The sequence below is a fragment of the Lissotriton vulgaris genome, chromosome 7 (genome assembly GCF_964263255.1).
Source record: "Lissotriton vulgaris chromosome 7, aLisVul1.2, whole genome shotgun sequence".
NCBI lineage: Eukaryota > Metazoa > Chordata > Amphibia > Caudata > Salamandridae > Lissotriton > Lissotriton vulgaris.
In genome coordinates this window covers 448,319,582-448,338,353 of record NC_141695.1, presented here as the reverse complement: position 1 = coordinate 448,338,353, position 18,772 = coordinate 448,319,582, and the positions used below count along the sequence as shown (strand labels likewise).

The following is an 18,772-nucleotide window of genomic DNA, read 5'->3' as shown; positions in this document are numbered from 1 at the left end:
GACTGGGGGTGAGTATTTGTTTGCTCAAACACTCCGTCCATCATCCCCTTTTGTATCGCTTTGGTCGCCCTAAGTTGGCAGGGTATGCTCAGACGTGAGTCCCTTGCTCACTTGGCCACTGGATTCAAGATAGCCTGGCTGATAAGGATTATGAATCCGAAACCGGTTCCAGGATGCTTGTTTCCGGTCCAGGGAAGACATGGCTTGGCAGTTCGGGCTGGACTGTTCCCATGAGGCACAGGGTCAGACTGATTTGCATATGGCCATGTCTGACCTAGGGTGGCTGAGTGATCTAAAGTATGGTGATGGATTAAACCCAGATCAGTTGACTGGGGGTGAGTATTTGTTTGCTCAAACACTCCGTCCATCATCCCCTTTTGTATCGCTTTGTTTGCCCTAAGTTGGCAGGGTATGCTCAGACGTGAGTCCCTTGCTCTCTTGGCCACTGGATTCAAGATAGGATGGCTGATGAGGATTATGAATCCGAAACCGGTCCCAGGATGCTTGTTTCTGGTCCAGGGAAGACATGGCTTGGCAGTTCTGGCTGGACTGTTCCCATGAGGCACAGGGTCAGACTGATTTGCATATGGCCATGTCTGAACTGGGGTGGCTGAGTGAGCTAAAGTATGGTGATGGATTAAACCCAGATCAGCTGACTGGGGGTGAGTATTTGTTTGCTCAAACACTCCGTCCATCATCCCCTTTTGTATCGCTTTATTCGCCCTAAATTGGCAGGGTATGCTCAGACGTGAGTCCCTTGCTCACTTGGCCTATGGATTCAAGATAGCCTGGCTGATGAGGATTATGAATCCGAAACAGGTCCCAGGATGCTTGTTTCCGGTCCAGGGAAGACATGGCTTGGCAGTTCGGGCTGCACTGTTCCCATGAGGCACAGAATCAGACTGATTTGCATATGGCCATGTCGGAACTGGGGTGGCTGAGTGAGCTAAAGTAAGGTGATGGATTAAACCCAGATCAGTTGACTGGGAGTGAGTATTTGTTTGCTCAAACACTCCGTCCATCATCCCCTTTTGTATCGCTTTGTAAACCCTAAGTTGGCAGGGTATGCTCAGGCGTGAGTCCCTTGCTCACTTGGCCACTGGATTCAAGATAGCCTGGCTGATGAGGATTATGAATCCGAAACCGGTCCTAGGATGCTTGTTTCCGGTCCAGGGAAGACATGGCTTGGCAGTTCGGGCTGGACTGTTCCCATGAGGCATAGGGTCAGACTTATGTGCATATGGCCGTGTCTGAACTTGGGTGGCTGAGTGAGCTAAAGTATGGTGATGGATTAAACCCAGATCAGTTGACTGGGGGTGAGTATTTGTTTGCTCAAACACTCCATCCATCATTCCCTTTTGTATTGCTTTGTTCACCCTAAGTTGGCAGGTTATGCTCAGACGTGAGTCCCTTGCTCACTTGGCCACTGGATTCAAGATAGCCTGGCTGATGAGGATTATGAATCTGAAACTGGTCCCAGGATGCTTGTTTCTGGTCCAGGGAAGACATGGCTTTGCAGTTCGGGCTGGACTGTTTCCATGAGGCACAGGGTCAGACTGATTTGCATATGGCCATGTCTGAACTGGGGTCGCTGAGTGAGCCAAAGTATAGTGATGGATTAAACCCAGATCAGTTGACTGGGGGTGAGTATTTGCTTGCTCAAACACTCTGTCCGTCATCCCCTTTTGTATTGCTTTGTTCGCCCTAAGTTGGCAGGGTATGCTCAGACGTGAGTCCCTTGCTCACTTGGCCACTGGATTCAAGATAGCGTGGCTGATGAGGATTATGAATCCGAAACCGGTCCCAGGATGCTTGTTTCCGGTCCAGGGAAGACATGGCTTGGCAGTTTGGGCTGGACTGTTCCCATGAGGCACAGGGTCAGACTGATTTGCATATGGCCATGTCTGAACTGGGGTGGCTGAGTGAGCTAAAGTATGGTGATAGATTAAACCCAGATCAGTTGACTGGGGGTGAGTATTTGTTTGCTCAAACACTCCGTCCATCATCCCCTTTTGTATCGCGCAGGCCCACTAGTAGCCTTTGGTTTACAGGCCCTGGACATATGGCATACCACTTTACAAGGGATTTAAAGGTAAACTAAATATGCCAATCAGGTATACACCAATGTCAACATGTTTTAGGGGAGAAGCACATGCACTTTAGAACTAGTTAGCAGTGGTAAAGTGCAAAAGGCCAACAAAAAGAGGGTCAGAAAAATAGGAGGAAGAAGGTAAAATGTTTGGGGTAGCCCTGCAAAGAGGGCAATTCCCAACAGTTGCCATTCCCATAAAGCCCCTAACTGCTAAATAGCCCATTCTATGTGCAACATCTTGACCAACTCCTGACATTTTAGACAAAAATACATTAGTTTCTAAATCCTATAGGTTTATTTTTTACCAATTAGAAGTATGACTTTGAAAATTCAGCATGCAAAGTGCTATTAGTTATAAAGACCAGGCTGGCTGACAGTGTCACTTATGACATAGGTCAGCAATAAGGCGGAAGTAAAACTTAGGTACATCAAGGACAATCGCAGTTTAAATGGGGGTGCCCAAATTTTGAGGGTATGTAGATGCCATAATTTGCCCTTGGGTATTTCAGCAATTCTGATACAGGAGGAAAATAGCTATAGCTAGTATTTTGGGATGAGGTAAACCCTTCGTTAATATTTCAAATTACTTTAAACTTTGATATGTAGCTCACAAGTAATTATTGTTTATCTTTAGAAGAGATGGAATGAAAATACCTATTGAAGGACCTAAAAGATTAATGGGCAAGATATGTAATTTTCTGGCCTGCCCCGTGTTGAACTGCAAGATTGGACAGTGGAGTAGAAATATATAGTGGGAATAGAGGTATTCCGCACTGGCTAATGTTTTGACTATATATTTTCTAAGTTTGAGCTAAAGGATAGTTAACATAGAGGTTACGAAGAAGTGTTTGTTGTGTAGTAGGCGTTCCTATTGAATAAAAGGGAAATGTACGTGTGATATAAATGGATTGTAACAGGTTCACTGGAGAATTAATAACAATTTACACCTTCAAAGGGAGTAATGACAAGTAGAAAATGCAGGAGATTCAGCAGTGTGTGTTTTAATTTTATTTTGTTTGTATTTATTCTATGGTCTATTCACTGGGTGTGTTGAAGTCATGCTCTGCAGTGATGGTACGGATACATTCATCTTCACTCTTGCAGGAATAAATAAAACCTATTTTCATTAAACTTGGGTTATGTGTTGAAGAAATAAATAAATTAAGTAGTTCGTTCAATGCTCAATTTTTCCATCGCCCTTTGCATGCTTCGCTGCTCAAGCCCACGCCTCTTAGACAGATATTATTTGTAAAAAGGGTACCGTCAGCCCCGCCCCCTTTTCCATTGGGTAGCATCAGCATTTATGGTAAACGCTGGCTTCCTATTGAAAAAGAGGGGTTTTGGTTGCCACCCTGTCTGCTTTTCGCACTGCCCCTCCAGATAATGTAGTCTGTTTTGTGGCAGGCGTAAAAGAGTATTTGTATCTGCTTGTTTATTTAACAAACAGATAAGAACATTCTTTCAGGCACGGAGAGCGGAGGCGCAGGGGGCATGGGGAGTGCAGCTCAACCCCCACCCTGCCAGGCCAGGCTCTCTCTCCCAGTGTCTCGGCAGACAACAAAACAAATATCTCAGGATGGGGGAACAGCATGTCTTTCAGAGACAGGTGAACATAAATGTCTCATTTGATTTAACACTCAGCTCAACATATCTCTAGCAAGACTGTTAAAATATTCAATGCAAAAGCTGTAGTGTCATTCCTACCACATCTTTTGTTGCGGGTTGAGGGGTGCTGTAGGCGTTGCGCGTTGAGTGGTGCTGTAGGCGTTGTGGGTTGAGTGGTGCTGCATGCGGTGGGGATTGAGTGGTGATGTAGGCGTTGCGGGTTGTGGTGATGTTGGCGTTGAGGGTTGAGTGGTGCTTAAGTATGGGCGCAAAATCCGCTCCGCTCGCGAAATTTGATAATGTTTGGCAATTTCTCGATCTGGAATCTCGCGGAATTGCCAAATAATTCGCTAAATTTGCGAACTGATTTTTTTGGGGGGCCCCAGGATGCACAGTTAAGGCAGGTGCTTGCGTTGAAGCTAACTTTGTAACCATTTTAGAATGGTGCCGGCAAGCTGCCAGAGTGCTTGCTGGCACCATTCTAAAATGGTTACAAAGTTAGCTTCAACTCGAGCACCTGCCTTAACTCTGTAAGTGCTTCCTGTGGGCCAAAAATTAAACCTCAACAGGAAGCACTTACAGATATAAATAAAGCAACTGCCCGAGTTGAAGCTCAAATTCAGTAACGCTGAAATCAGACTAAAACATTAGTGAGCACGGTCGAGGCTGGGCAAGTGAGCTTTAACCCCATATCTGCCATAGAAAATTATCTGTAATACCCGAGGGATGTCTGCATCCCTGAGTTTCTCGAGCGCAATCCCCATTCCTGTGACCAGGAGGCTGCTTTCTCCTCACCTGCTGCCCTGCTCGCTCTCTGACCCTTTATACACAAGAGGCATGTGAACACGCATAGACGCCCCGCACCACACACTAGTGGTATCAAACGTCTTCCTGCCCTTTCCCAATCCCAACTTTGATGAACAGCTCACTCAAGGGACCTCAGCGCATTTTGGCGCAGTGGCAAGTTACAGACACACATGGTAAGTAGAGACAAATCTTCTGGCCCTTTACGCAGCTGCAGTGTAGGAAAAGCACTATCATTTATCCAACAAGGTAGCACTTACTGATTAGCCAGTAGAAAGTACTCCAGTTGAGTAGAGGTATTGCACAACACGGTGGCATCTTCGTGGATAACTATGGAGGGCAGGATTCATTCTGGCACGAGGCTCCTGTCACAAAAATTAATCCTCAACAGGAAGCACTTACAGATATAAATAAAGCAGGTGCCCGAGTTGAAGTTCAAATTCAGTAACGTTTTAATCAGCCCAAAACATTATTGAGCATAGTCGAGGCTGGGCAAGTGAGCTTTAACCCCATATCTGCCATAGAAAATTATCTGTAATACCCGAGGAAGGTCTGCATCCCTGAGTTTCTCGAGCGCAATCCCCATTCCTGTGACCAGGAGGCTGCTTTCTCCTCACCTGCTGCCCTGCTCGCTCTCTGACCCTTTATACACAAGAGGCATGTTGACACGCATAGAGGCCCCGCACCACACACTAGCGGTACCAAACGTCTTCCCGCCCTTTCCCAACTATGATGGACAGCTCACTCAAGGGACCTCAACGTCTTTTGGCGGGGTGGCGAAGTTACAGGCACACATGGTCAGTGGAGACAAATCTTCAGGCCCTTTACGCAGCTGCAGTGTAGGAAAAGCACTATACATTTACCCAACGAGGTAGCACTTACTGATTAGCCAGTAGAAAATACTCCAGATGAGTAGATGGAAATCGCAAAAAAATCTGCGATTTCGCAAACTTTTTTGTGATTTCGCGGGAAATTAGCGGACCGCAGATCGGCAAAATGCACACACACCACCAGCCGTCAGTGCACGCTTTCACCAGGCACACACACCACCAGCCGTCAGTGCACGCTTACACCAGGCACACACACCACCAGCCGCAGTGCGCACTTCCACCAAGCACACACACCACCAGCTATCAGTGCACAACTTCTACAGGCACACACACCACCAGCCATCAGTGCACACATCATTTGTTAACGCATCCACAATTAACTATTGCAGCAATCGCAGTATGGCGCACTTTAATTTGAAACATATTCGTCTAAAGCGCAGCATGCCACCATTGCTACAAAAATAAATACACATTTTTTTGGCCTACAATTTATAGACTTTTGTTGCAGTTGGTTTTGCAATATTTAGCAATGCCAATAGCTCAAACTTAACTAACCTGATACCTATTGCATTGTAAACGCTTGTTAAATGAAGCCATTTATCATTGCCCTGAAGAAGCTGGTTGGAAGCACAGAACGTGATCGCACCAAAGTGCTGCATAGACAGTTTTCTGCACTGTCTCACGATTACACTTCCGCTGCTAGAAAAAATAAATAAGCCTCAGTAGCAGCTACGTGCTCGGAATGTGGAACAAAGAGTTCAAAGGTTGTACGTCTTGAAGGCCCGGGTGGTTTTGAGTAGATGTTTTTAGAACATGGGTAGTGGTTCTCTATGAAATAGGACAGTGGAAAAATTGTATTCTTAATTAAATTGAAGAATTACTGAAATGGTTTGTTATTTGGTTATGGTTGGTGATTGTCCCATGTACAGTGAAAAGGTTTTATTTTCTGTTAAATAAAGAGACTAGTTTGAGAATTGAGATCGGGGGTAATTCAAGGAGACAATACAGCACATTCATTGTTTGCCTTGAAAAGATATGACAGCTTTTGACTGACTTTGTTTAGACTTCGTTTTTCCTCTTTAGAAAAAGGACAGTGCCAATTGGCAGTGTGAATATGGCAACTTGAAATCAGCTGTTTATGTAAAATCGCAGTCTCACCACAGTAAAATGTTGCCTCTCCCCCTGCAAAAGGCGACGAGGACCCCCGACTCGCCCACATCTCACCACCGTTCATATGTTTTATACTGAATGGGGCTCAATGATGGATGCCCCCCCCCTCCATGCACTGCAGAGGGAACAGAAGCCTGTTCTGCCCGCCCCCCTGTTTTCATCTTTAGCTGTAACTGTCCACATTTACTGAATGCCATTATAGCGATCTGGTATAATATGTGTATACATTCTCTAGCCTCAGCCCCTTGAAGCAGTCTACAGGTGGCATCTTAGCACTACATAAAACACACATGTAAAATCCTGAGAATGAGCAGGATGGCACCGTGGTGAATTGTGATGAGTAACCCAGGGCTCAGATTGTCCCATGTCAGGAATGAGCAGCTCATCCGGTCCTGGTATTTACATTGCTTTTTGGCACTCGCAGTTCTCCTTTTATAGAGTAAATCAAAACTCTACATACCATTAAGCGAGATGAAGCTCAGGACTGGATGGGATGACTGGCGCCGCACAAACAACATCTTCAGAACTTTGTTCCAAACAAAGAACATATACAAAACCAGACCTTTTTAGTCCCCAAATAATGAAAGGTCTCCCTATAGACACCCTCAGGAGGGATGTTAGTGAAGCAACACTTGCCCTGCCTGAAGTGGGCAGCTATCACTGCTGTCTTATGGTCATCACGCCTTCATGTACAGGCTGCCTATGGAAAGAGGGAAGCAAGACAGCGACTATACCCTGATCCACCTGTGAGAGCAAAGTATGTATACCTGTTTGCATCACTGTCATGCCCTCACCAACCAGCCCCACCAACAACCAACACCCTCTTTGGGGCTTGCAGTAAAGTTTGCTTTAGAAATTAGTTACTCACTCCTCTTCAAATAGATCTGAAGTTGTTCCATGTTACATGTGATTGGCTGCTCCTGCTCGTATTTCTGCTTTACATTTTGGGAACTGAAGTTATGCATTATATATTGTGAATCCAATGCAACAAATTACAGGATTGAAAGAAATAATATACCAGAACTCAGTCAACCTCCCATTCTGAGTAGGAACTGGATAGCTTCACTTCAGTCAGTCATTTTTAGAAATGATGGGGGTCTCTAGTTGGCAGAGGTCGGTACCTTTTTTCAAATAGGGACCCTTGCTTCTAGTCAGGGTAAGAGGCTATACTTCGAAAATAACCCCTTTTAACCCCCTTCGTAGCTTGGCACGAGCAGACAGGCTTATCTCAGAGGCAGTGTATAAAGCATTTGTGAACACATACAGTAATACAGTGAAAACACTACAAATGGATACCACACCAGTTTAGAAAAATAAGTAATCTTTACTAGACTTAACACTAGACCAAACGACAAAAATCCACAATTCTGTAATCAAAAATAGACTTTAAAAAGGTAGAAAATAGCTTAGTTCAATGTAGATGGTAAATGCGACACTGTACTCTCAAAATACCTTAGATGCGTCACACAAACAAACAAAAGGGTTGCAAGGAAATTGATGCGCCGTTCCTTACACTCAGGGGAGTGGATGCGTTGGTTCCTTACTGCAGCGCAGGGGAAGTGATGCGTTGCTTCCTTACTGTGCGGGGAGTTGATGCGTCGTTTTATAGTGCGGCCCCGTGCCGATGTGACAAGATGGCGCCTCGATGCGATGTGACGATCTTGTGCGATGCGACAAAATGGCTTCTTGATGCAATGCGGCCGTACGGTGAACTCTGTTACTTCTGAACCGCGGCGGCTTCTCTGAGTATGCGATACCCTTCGTCAATGATGCGATGGCGAACATCAGCAGCATGCGACGGCTACTGCTGCGGCGGCAACATACTTCTTCTCGTTGAATCGTGCTTCCAGGACCCCGTGTAACGCAGTCTTCTCAGAGGGCCCAAACAACAGTAGGCACCTCTCTGCAGGCAGAATTCCCAGCAAGGGAATTCAGGGGAGCTGGTGGTGAAGTCTTGGATACTTGAGACTTCAGGCAGGAGGCAAGCACAACTCAAGCCCTTGAAGATTCTTCTTCAAGATTGCCAGAGTATACACAAAGTTCCTTTTCTCCTTTCCTTGGCAATAAAGTAATCACTGCAGGCCAAACCCAACAGCACAGCATGGGGGCAGCACACAGGCTCTGCAATGGCAGACCTAAGCCACATTTTACAAGCTGCTTCTGTGGTGGCACAACCAGTGCTGCAAGCCCACCAGCAGCATTTGATTTACAGGCCCTGGGCACACATGGTGCACTGTACTAAGGTCTGACAAGTAAATCAAATAGCCAATCATGGAGTCACTAATCCATTACAATAGTTTACAATAGGGAACACTTGCACTGTGACACTGAATAGCAGTGGCAAAGTACCCAAAGCATCTAGACCAGCAAAAACATAGCAAAAACACAGGAGGTAACAGAAACAAATGCAAGGGAGACCCACCAATGGTGCCAGGTCTAACAGTCACTAATTCACTTACTTGTCCACCTCTCTGGAGAGCAGTTTCCAACGTTCAGAACTTTTCTGCAACATTTGACAAAAAAAGAAAGAGAAAGAGAGAGCGTGTGTTTGTGTGCATGCCTGTGTGTATGTTTGTGTGTGTGTGTGTACGTCTAAGAGGGCCCTCCATTCCTGTGACTGACACCTTAGTTAATGAAAATACCTTTTAGGTGGTTTAGGTGGTTCTGCAGATTAAAATCGCATTGAAAGCATGCTGCATTAAGAGATACAGGTCCTGTCATGCGTTCAAGCCACTGCTGCACTAGGACTGGCTAGTTCCAATGTGAAAGATTAACTATAGTGCTTGATGACTTTAAAATGTTGCAGGCCACTACTATGCATTCAGTAGTCTAGTCACATGTACAGGACTGGTAGTAACCTTAGTGTGGCGAGTAGGTCACTTCTAGAGTGATACAATAATAGCAAACTATGGATTATACAGGAGCGCGATGACATGAGGTCTAACAAATAGTCAAACCTGTGGAACTGCAAAGAGGCCCTGAAACTGAGTATTGCAAGTACATTTTAAAAGAGCATTTGCTATTTTTTTAAACGAAGCCTTACTTATTCATACAGTTTTCATGATTCCTTGAACCTATTTGGTTTCACTCTTCAAAAATCGAATCACTTGTAACTCGACAAAGCTAACCATGCATTCTTCTGATCACTCACTGCTTTCGTTGATGGAAATGAACCAATCAGTGATCGATCGAGTCCTGACTGCTGGACATGCAGTATTACCCTGTGTCCCATGAGTTCTGCGACGGGTGGGGAGCTGTAAAGCTGCCTGAGGTGTCTGTCTCTGATCCACACACACTGGCTTTACATAAAACCCCGGGCACCCCTAGTCCTTGAAATTCAGCTTATGATGTCGAGAAGGTCAATGGAACAGACCACGACAGGATCTGTTCACTGTGAGGGGTCAGAATAGAGCTGCAATCACCCGAAGCCTGCCATCATGGGGGCCTCGTGCTACAGGGACAGCGAGTGGTGGACATTCAGGGAAGCTGGGAGTGTATGGTGGTCGTGCCTTAGAAAACAAAGCATAGCGAACACTATGCCATAAAATGACCCACCAAAGAAACATATGAATGCATTGTAAAGGGCATAATCAAATGCGCACGCAGTTCAGAGGGTAAGCGTAATTAGCAAACAGCCAACGTCTTGGAAAGTAAATGCATATCTGAGGAAAAAGGATAACAATATATGGAAGGGGAAATATGAGACTATTTAGAATGAATACCTGAAATACATTCGCTTTGTCCGGCTCTCTTCAGAACTGTGAATCATAAACCTACATATAAGCTAACGAATGACGTAACAAGTCCATCACTGCGCTTTATACAAACAGAAGGAAGCACCTGCTTACAGCCGAAGGAGCACAGCATAGTGTGATGCACAATTCACCAATAGTGTGCTGGAAAATTCTTCCACCATACCACATCATTTAGAAAGTGTTCGGCACACAAATCTGGAGGGCACAAGTACATGATATGCAGATCACATAAACATTAATTTAGGTTTCAAATATTTGTAGACCGCTTAAACATAAATTTAGATCATATATATTTGTAGAACGTATAAACATGGATTTAGGTCCCATATATTTGTAGACTACATAAACAATCGTAGGTCCCTTATATTTGTAGATCACATAAACATGAATTTAGGCCCCATATATTTGTAGCCAACAAAAACGTGAGTGTAGGCCTAATGTCCTGATAAATGAGACCGAATTATCCGTCAGGCCTATGAATTTGGGCACAAGATTGATGGTACGCCAAGGGGAATCACTCACCTATGAGGCAGAGAAGGAAATCCATCACTGGCTTCATCTGAACGTGTATTAATGATACAAGCGCCTTGTGTTCATCTCTCGCTGCATCAGTTGCTTCCCTGAGAGCCGCAGGAGTCAGGGTGAGGAAGTGCTGATGAAAGATGCTTAATGTATAATGGAGGCGGGGATGGACCAGCCCCATGTCCTGATTAGAACCACTCAGAGCGAGCCAAGCGCCTCCTTTATCAAATGCTTGCTTTCATTTGCTTACCATCGGCTGCACTGAAAATACAGTGATGATGACCATGTAGGTTCGTTAATTACTGTGATTGTATTAAGTACAAGTGGAAAAGGTTTTGCAATATCGGCAGACTGTTTGCTGACTTGGAGTAAATGAATTTAAACAGAGAAAAAGTGTACATTTTAAAGGAAGTGCTGTGTATGCTGGAATTCACGTAAACACAGCCGAGCAAGACTTGTCACTGAGCTAAAACCTTTACTTGTTCCACAGTGAGATGCAAAGCCTTCTTAATGGGCACAATCGTGTTTCTGTTGGTCTTGCATGGCTAGAAAGATGACTCCGGTTTATCCATTGGCAACTTTTATTCAAAACATCACTATGAAACCGACTCTTGTGCTGCTGGGGTCCCATCACCCCGGAGCAGCCATATTGGTCACCAAGCATGAGGATTACAATTCCGTCCCACTGCAGACTGAATTCTCCCAGTCATCTGACACTGTGCAGGGGATGGCGGTCTTGGCATCCGGCATACCCACCAGCCTCCTCACTGACAGGGGATTGCAGCAACCTACCTGACCTCGAGGAAAAGGAAATCTTACCTAAGCCTTTCAGGGGGATTCAGATCTGGGTCTCAGATGGACAAACCCTCGACATCCCATTCCCATCAAAGAAGGTGCCGTTGACTGCTTTCTGAAGCACAATACAGGACCCAGAGTCCAGATATAGGCTTATATTTGGCTGGGGTTCCGGCATCTGCTAATGAGTCATAAATCCACGCTGAAGGCAATGAAAACACTAATAAGTGGCAGCTGTGGCAATAATGACTGAATACATGTTTTGCATTTAGAAGAATGTTGTCATTGGACACTCCCTTACGTAGGAACCCAAAAACATCAAATAGCGTGATATGGGCTTAGGATACCCAAAATACATGGTTGGGAGAGCAGGACATTTCTCACCTTAAAGCCATTATTCAAGGTGTCTTGTTACATTGTCGTCTCACTCCCGGGGGTGGCGGAAAGGTGCTACGCCCCCCCCTCGCCCCCGTCCACCCAGATAACCTTATAGAAGTTCACATGGAGAAGGCAATGAGGAGGCATGTAAAGTGTTTCTATATCTTGCAGAATTCTTCTGTGTTCAAAGACATGCTGTACATGTCAGGCAGCTTCTGATAGATTGTGGCTAATCATGGCAATCTGCAAGGTGAGGCCAGTGTGAAAGGTGAAGGCAACAGGGTGGCAAAGGTTTTGTAATACACTGGAAGGCAACATCTGCCAGCCTTGAAAACTAAAGATTGCAATTTCATGAAAAGTTAACAGCCCAAGAAATTCAAAGACATCGCATTTTCTATTTGTTGGTCTAGCGTTAGCCAAGACATTCAGATCTTACTAAACGTATATTTATAATATGCTTACAAGGGCCTATAATTATAAGGATTTTCAGGAGAGCACTTCAATATCGAAGGTAATTCCCTTACGTGACAGGGACTGCTATGTAAGTAAGTAAGTAATAACTGTCATGGACTTTGACTTATGAAGATTTATTTGGAGGGCGTTCTTTGCTGAGAAGGCATAGGTTGCGTTCAGGAGGTGCTGGAGGCCTACTTGAGAGCGGCTTATCAGCACTAGATCGTCGGCGTATAACAGATTTGAGAGGGTGATTTCCCCTAACTTGGGTGCATGATTGCAGCATTTGTCGAGTTCTGCAGGCAGATCCGCTAGAAAAAGATTAAATAAGATGGGTGCTAGTAGGCAACCCTGTTTTAATCCCTTTGTCGTCCTGATCGGCTTCGAGAGGTGTGTGCCTGCACCAAGCTTGATTTTGATCCAGGTATTGGAGTGGAGCAGTATTAGGACGTCTAAGAGGCGCTTAGGAATGCCCCAATTGTAAAGTTTCTGCCAAAGTTTGTTACGATCCACATGATCGAAGGCGGCAGTGTAATCAATAAATGTAAGGAATAAGGGTGACTTAGCTGCTTTTACTGCACCCATCAGGAGGGACAGAGCCATGATGTTAGTTGTGGTCACTTGGCCATTGCAGAAGCCCGTTTGATTAAGAGGGATGATGGCATTTTCGGAGGCCCATGATGATAATTTCTCCAGGATAAGTCCTGCATAGTATTTCGCTTCTACGTCAAGCAAAGCAATAAGACGGTAACTATTTGGATGACTCTTGTTCCCGTGGTTATAAATCGGACTTATGACGGACCCATGCCATGAGTCAGGAAGCATCAAAGTGAAATTTGTGTTGGTGAATATTGGTGCCAGAGATGCACTCCAGAAATCTGCATCTATTTTGTACAGCATAGATGGTATTCCGTTCAGCCCTGGCGCTCCATAGGGTCTCCCTTTTGTTATCTGCCGTCTGATGTCTGCTGGGATAATTTTCATTGGCTCTTGCTCGACGTCCTTTGCTGGTCTTTCTTCCTTTTTTGGATGGTCAGGTTTCGTTAACCTTATTCGGTCCCACTCCCATGTTTCTTGTATGCTCACGACCATGTGATAATTAAGTTGTTCCTCATTTCCAGGCCTTAAAGGTATTGTGCCAGGAGACATTGTTACAGTGTCATCTGTAATGCCATCATCGTTGAAGTGTGATAATAGGTATTTTGTCCATACTTCCTCCGATATATGCGAGTTTTGCCCTAAATGGTCAGGGTTCTGCAATCTTTTTACCATTTGCCAAAACCTGGAGCTGTTTTTCTGCTTCCCCTCGTGGACAAGTTTTACCCAAAAATCTCCATTTCTTTGCTTTTGACTTTCCCATTTCATCCGTTTGAGCTGTTTTTTAGCTTCCCGCAAAACTGTTTGCAAGCTGCGGTTTGCCTGCTCCTTTCTCATTAGTCTCAAGGTTTGATTTATTATTCGTTTTTGTGCTTTCATGTCCGGGGTTAGATGTTTCTAGGCTGAAGTCCTCTTTGTTTGGCCAGGATTTTTGGACACCATACCTTTCATTTTCCCCATCATGGTATCAATGAAGGTTTGCCAGACGTCCGACAGCTTGGTTGAAGACCCAGAGATTTGGGGAAAAAGGGTTTTCGCAGTGAGGCTGATGGGATCAATGTTGCCGGAGTTACACCGTAGCCGCTTTAAGTTTGAACTAACATCTGGGTCTGGGCCAGTAAGGGGCACAATTTCCAGTTTCGAGTTGGATCCTATTTGGGTTACTAGAGGCAAGTGATCGCTGAAGTCGCTCGCTTTTATTTTGAAGGAAGAAACCCAACAAAACATATTCAGAGATACGAACATGTAGTCGAGGTGCGATGTTTGCGAGTTAGTGTGGAAGGTGGCTACTGGGGGGTCGTCTTCAGCGTAACGACCATTTAAGGCTCTTAGATTGAGTTGTTTCAGATGGAGTAGGAATTTGTTCGAGAGCTTTGTTCGGTTGTTATTTTTTATGGCGCCTTGAGGCGGCACGCCCCACACTGTGTTTAGTTCTTGAATGAGGTCGCTGTCTTGATCTTTGCTGATGAGGAGCGTATTGAAGTCACGAGCCACGATGAATAGATCAGACCCTCTTGCTTCCCTTATTTTTTCTAGAACTTTCACCAGCTCTTCTACCGCCTTGTGTTTCTCTTTGGGATGAATGTACGTATTGATTATGCTTGCTTATTGGGGCTGCATTTTTAGCCCAAGTGAGAGCTTTTCCACCTGGATGACACTTGGTGGAGAAATATGAAAGTCCATTGCCTCGATTTTGCCTATTGTTGATATAGAGGCGAGGACCGTCAACCCTCCTGATCTGCGTCCAAAGATTGAATTTTTGTTTGCCGGTATGAAGCAGGACGTGAACCTCTGGAGGTCGAATGCTTTGTCTTCCCAGGTTTCTTGTAGTAATAGGAAGTTGAATGTGACTAGATATTGCAAAAATTCAGGGTCGTTCTTTTTGCTTTCTAGACCATTGATATTCCAGGAAGAAATTCTTATATCCATGCGCCTCACTGAAGGATTGGAGAGAGCTTGCCCCTTTTGACAGTTGTCTGCAGTTGTAATGAAGATTGTGCGCTGAATTGACTTCCAATTGAGGTCGGTTGTAAACAAGAGTTGACTGCCATGGTTTTTATTTTGTGCAAGTCGAGGACTTTTTGTGGTTCCGGTGAGAGACCCAGGTGAACTGCTCCTGACTCCCTTTAGTATTGAGCTGATGTTTTCTTGAGACTGTGGCCAAGTAGGGGGTAGAAGAGGGGTCGGGTAACGGGGTTGCTCTTCGAGCTTCAGGGCAATCCCCATTGCTGGAACATTGCTTTTTCTTTCATTATTTTGTGCGCTATCTCCGAAGAGTTCCAAGTTGTTTTTGTTATGTATGGGCATTGAGGGGCGGTGTTGGACTGAAACCCTACTTGCAGTAGGTCAGTGGAACTGATTTTTACAAGGTTTGTTAGTGAGTGCATGAGTTTTAATATTTTACCCCTGTTCAGTATATCGTTCCTGCCTCTGGATCTATATTCAGGAATGAAAAAGATTGAGATTGGGATGCTCGAGTGCTTCGTAATTGCTGAGACTATTGCTGGACTTTTGTTCTCCAGTTGCACCTGTTCAGTCTGGGAACTTGGGGATGTTGTATCTGGGGCAGGGGAGAGCCCACTTTGGTCATTGCCTAACCTCGTAGACCCCAATGTGCTGTTTAGTTTTGATGTAGGCTGTTGGGGTGTCTCTGTGGCGGTGGCCGTGGGGGTGTCCTCATAACCTGTTATTAAGGCCTCGTCAGCTGGTTTGGGTTTTGTAGTAGCAGTGTTTTGGCCTAGTTGTATTGGTTTGAATTGTAAAAGTTTCTGTTTGGAGTAGGAATTTGTTCGAGAGCTTTGTTCGGTTGTTATTTTTTATGGCGCCTTGAGGCGGCACGCCCCACACTGTGTTTAGTTCTTGAATGAGGTCGCTGTCTTGATCTTTGCTGATGAGGAGCGTATTGAAGTCACGAGCCACGATGAATAGATCAGACACTCTTGCTTCCCTTATTTTTTCTAGAACTTTCACCAGCTCTTCTACCGCCTTGTGTTTCTCTTTGGGATGAATGTACGTATTGATTATGCTTGCTTATTGGGGCTGCATTTTTAGCCCAAGTGAGAGCTTTTCCACCTGGATGACACTTGGTGGAGAAATATGAAAGTCCATTGCCTCGATTTTGCCTATTGTTGATATAGAGGCGAGGACCGTCAACCCTCCTGATCTGCGTCCAAAGATTGAATTTTTGTTTGCCGGTATGAAGCAGGACGTGAACCTCTGGAGGTCGAATGCTTTGTCTTCCCAGGTTTCTTGTAGTAATAGGAAGTTGAATGTGACTAGATATTGCAAAAATTCAGGGTCGTTCTTTTTGCTTTCTAGACCATTGATATTCCAGGAAGAAATTCTTATATCCCTGCGCCTCACTGAAGGATTGGAGAGAGCTTGCCCCTTTTGACAGTTGTCTGCAGTTGTAATGAAGATTGTGCGCTGAATTGACTTCCAATTGAGGTCGGTTGTAAACAAGAGTTGACTGCCATGGTTTTTATTTTGTGCAAGTCGAGGACTTTTTGTGGTTCCGGTGAGAGACCCAGGTGAACTGCTCCTGACTCCCTTTAGTATTGAGCTGATGTTTTCTTGAGACTGTGGCCAAGTAGGGGGTAGAAGAGGGGTCGGGTAACGGGGTTGCTCTTCGAGCTTCAGGGCAATCCCCATTGCTGGAACATTGCTTTTTCTTTCATTATTTTGTGCGCTATCTCCGAAGAGTTCCAAGTTGTTTTTGTTATGTATGGGCATTGAGGGGCGGTGTTGGACTGAAACCCTACTTGCAGTAGGTCAGTGGAACTGATTTTTACAAGGTTTGTTAGTGAGTGCATGAGTTTTAATATTTTACCCCTGTTCAGTATATCGTTCCTGCCTCTGGATCTATATTCAGGAATGAAAAAGATTGAGATTGGGATGCTCGAGTGCTTCGTAATTGCTGAGACTATTGCTGGACTTTTGTTCTCCAGTTGCACCTGTTCAGTCTGGGAACTTGGGGATGTTGTATCTGGGGCAGGGGAGAGCCCACTTTGGTCATTGCCTAACCTCGTAGACCCCAATGTGCTGTTTAGTTTTGATGTAGGCTGTTGGGGTGTCTCTGTGGCGGTGGCCGTGGGGGTGTCCTCATAACCTGTTATTAAGGCCTCGTCAGCTGGTTTGGGTTTTGTAGTAGCAGTGTTTTGGCCTAGTTGTATTGGTTTGAATTGTAAAAGTTTCTGTTTGTATTTTTTAGGTGTCAATTTCTTTGTAGATTTGTGTCCAGATTTTGCACTCTGTGATGGAGACAATGAAGGGGTACTAAGTGGGACCTCGTGCAGTGGAGATGGCTGGACATTGGTTGTGAAGCTCCAGGTATCAGTGGCTGATGAGTGAGAGGAACTCGAATGTTCTTCAACCTTATGCATGGTGCATGTTAGTGCCCGATTCCTACCTTTCCTTTTGTTCTTTCTCCGGGACTTAGCATTGGAGTGTGAAGGGGGCTCAGCTATGATCCGAGTGGTAGACGTTGACTCTGTTTCCCGTGATCCGGGAGATAGTGTTTGAACTGAGGGTAAGATGGTAGCAGGGGTCAGGTCACCCGGCGGCTTGGTCACTGGCCATGTTGTCATCGCAGAAGGTGCTGGAATTGGGTCAGGGGTTTGTGGCTTTAGGGTTTGGAGGGCTGTTGATTTTAAGTCACTTATCAAGACCCCTAGCATTGATGGGAGAGATGAGAGCTTATCTAGAAGAGGGTCATAGGATGACAGTTTTGACGGAGACAGTTGAGCTGCAAAGACGGCGTCTTGGCCTCGCCTAATGAGGCCGTTCAATTCCGAGATTTTCAAATCAATCCCAGAGATGGAGTCAGCCATTGATTGCAGTACAGAAAGTTGTAAGTCCATTTTTTGTGACTGGAAGTCCAGAGCGGTGGCCGAGTATTGCAGGGTATTTAGGATTGTTATCCAAGGAGTATCGAGGGCTGGTTTGCCTAAGCTGGTGTGCCCTTCTTTATTAGGCGAAGCGGCAATAGTCAGTTTCCCTTCAGGAGGGTTGAGGTTACATGTGGCGACTAATTCCTCCCACTCCTGGACTGCTATTGAGGACATGTCATCGTTGATGGAGTTGTTTGTGGGATGGGAATCGTTGAACGGCAATAAAGTGCGGCGTTGAGATGCCGTTGGTATAACTGGCCTAGTGTTTGGAGTTGTTTGTTCACTGATGCTGCTCAGGTTCGAGTGAAGTATTTTGGTCGGGGTCGAAGGAGATCCCGGCAGGTGGGGGAAGGGAGGCCCGCCTTCTTGTCCTTTGGTGTCCATTGGAGAAACCGTGCATACATCTCGGGTAACCTTCACTGCGATTGGTGAACTGCTGACTGGCTGGAGATTGGGTGCACCATCTCTTGCCTCCTCTCTATGTATCATGGCCTCGATTGCCATTGACGCGTTTTTGCTTCCTAAGGACAGTGGACTGAGATTTCTGCGTTGGATCTTGCTCTGCTTGACCAGATATTGATCGGTTACCGGTTCAAGGAGTACAGCATTCATTGGTGGGCTCCAAACTCTCGAGGGAGTTTTACTTTCAGATTCCAGTCCCAAGGGATTGAGGGTGGCAGGATCATGATCAGCTAGAATGGTATAAGCTACAGTTTTTCTTAGATCAGTTGATGTTGGTGTGTGTTTACCCGCGGCGGCCCCGTTCCTGGATGGAAAGAAGATGTTGGCCGGTTGGGGTGGACCGTTGTGGCTCTTCACCGTGTGGCTACAGGGAGGTTCACCTTGTAGGAGCGGAGTTTGAAGGCCACGAATGTTCCCGGT

General features: G+C 45.4%; 1 protein-coding gene across 4 annotated transcripts in view; it reads right to left on the bottom strand.

Moving 5' to 3' along the window:
* SSC5D (scavenger receptor cysteine rich family member with 5 domains) overlaps nucleotides 1-11,041 on the bottom strand; it is a 315,500-nt gene extending 304,459 nt beyond the window's left edge. For 2 of the 4 annotated variants that reach the window (XM_086930469.1, XM_086930470.1), the window contains exon 1: nucleotides 10,779-10,923. In XM_086930469.1, the coding sequence (XP_086786595.1) occupies nucleotides 10,779-10,815 (37 nt within the window). In that variant the 5' untranslated portion in view covers nucleotides 10,816-10,923. Of the gene's footprint in view, nucleotides 1-10,778 lie in introns of all 4 variants that reach the window. The other 2 variants (XM_086930468.1, XM_086930471.1) reach the window with 2 other exon arrangements.
* Between the last annotated feature and the right edge of the window lie 7,731 nt (nucleotides 11,042-18,772).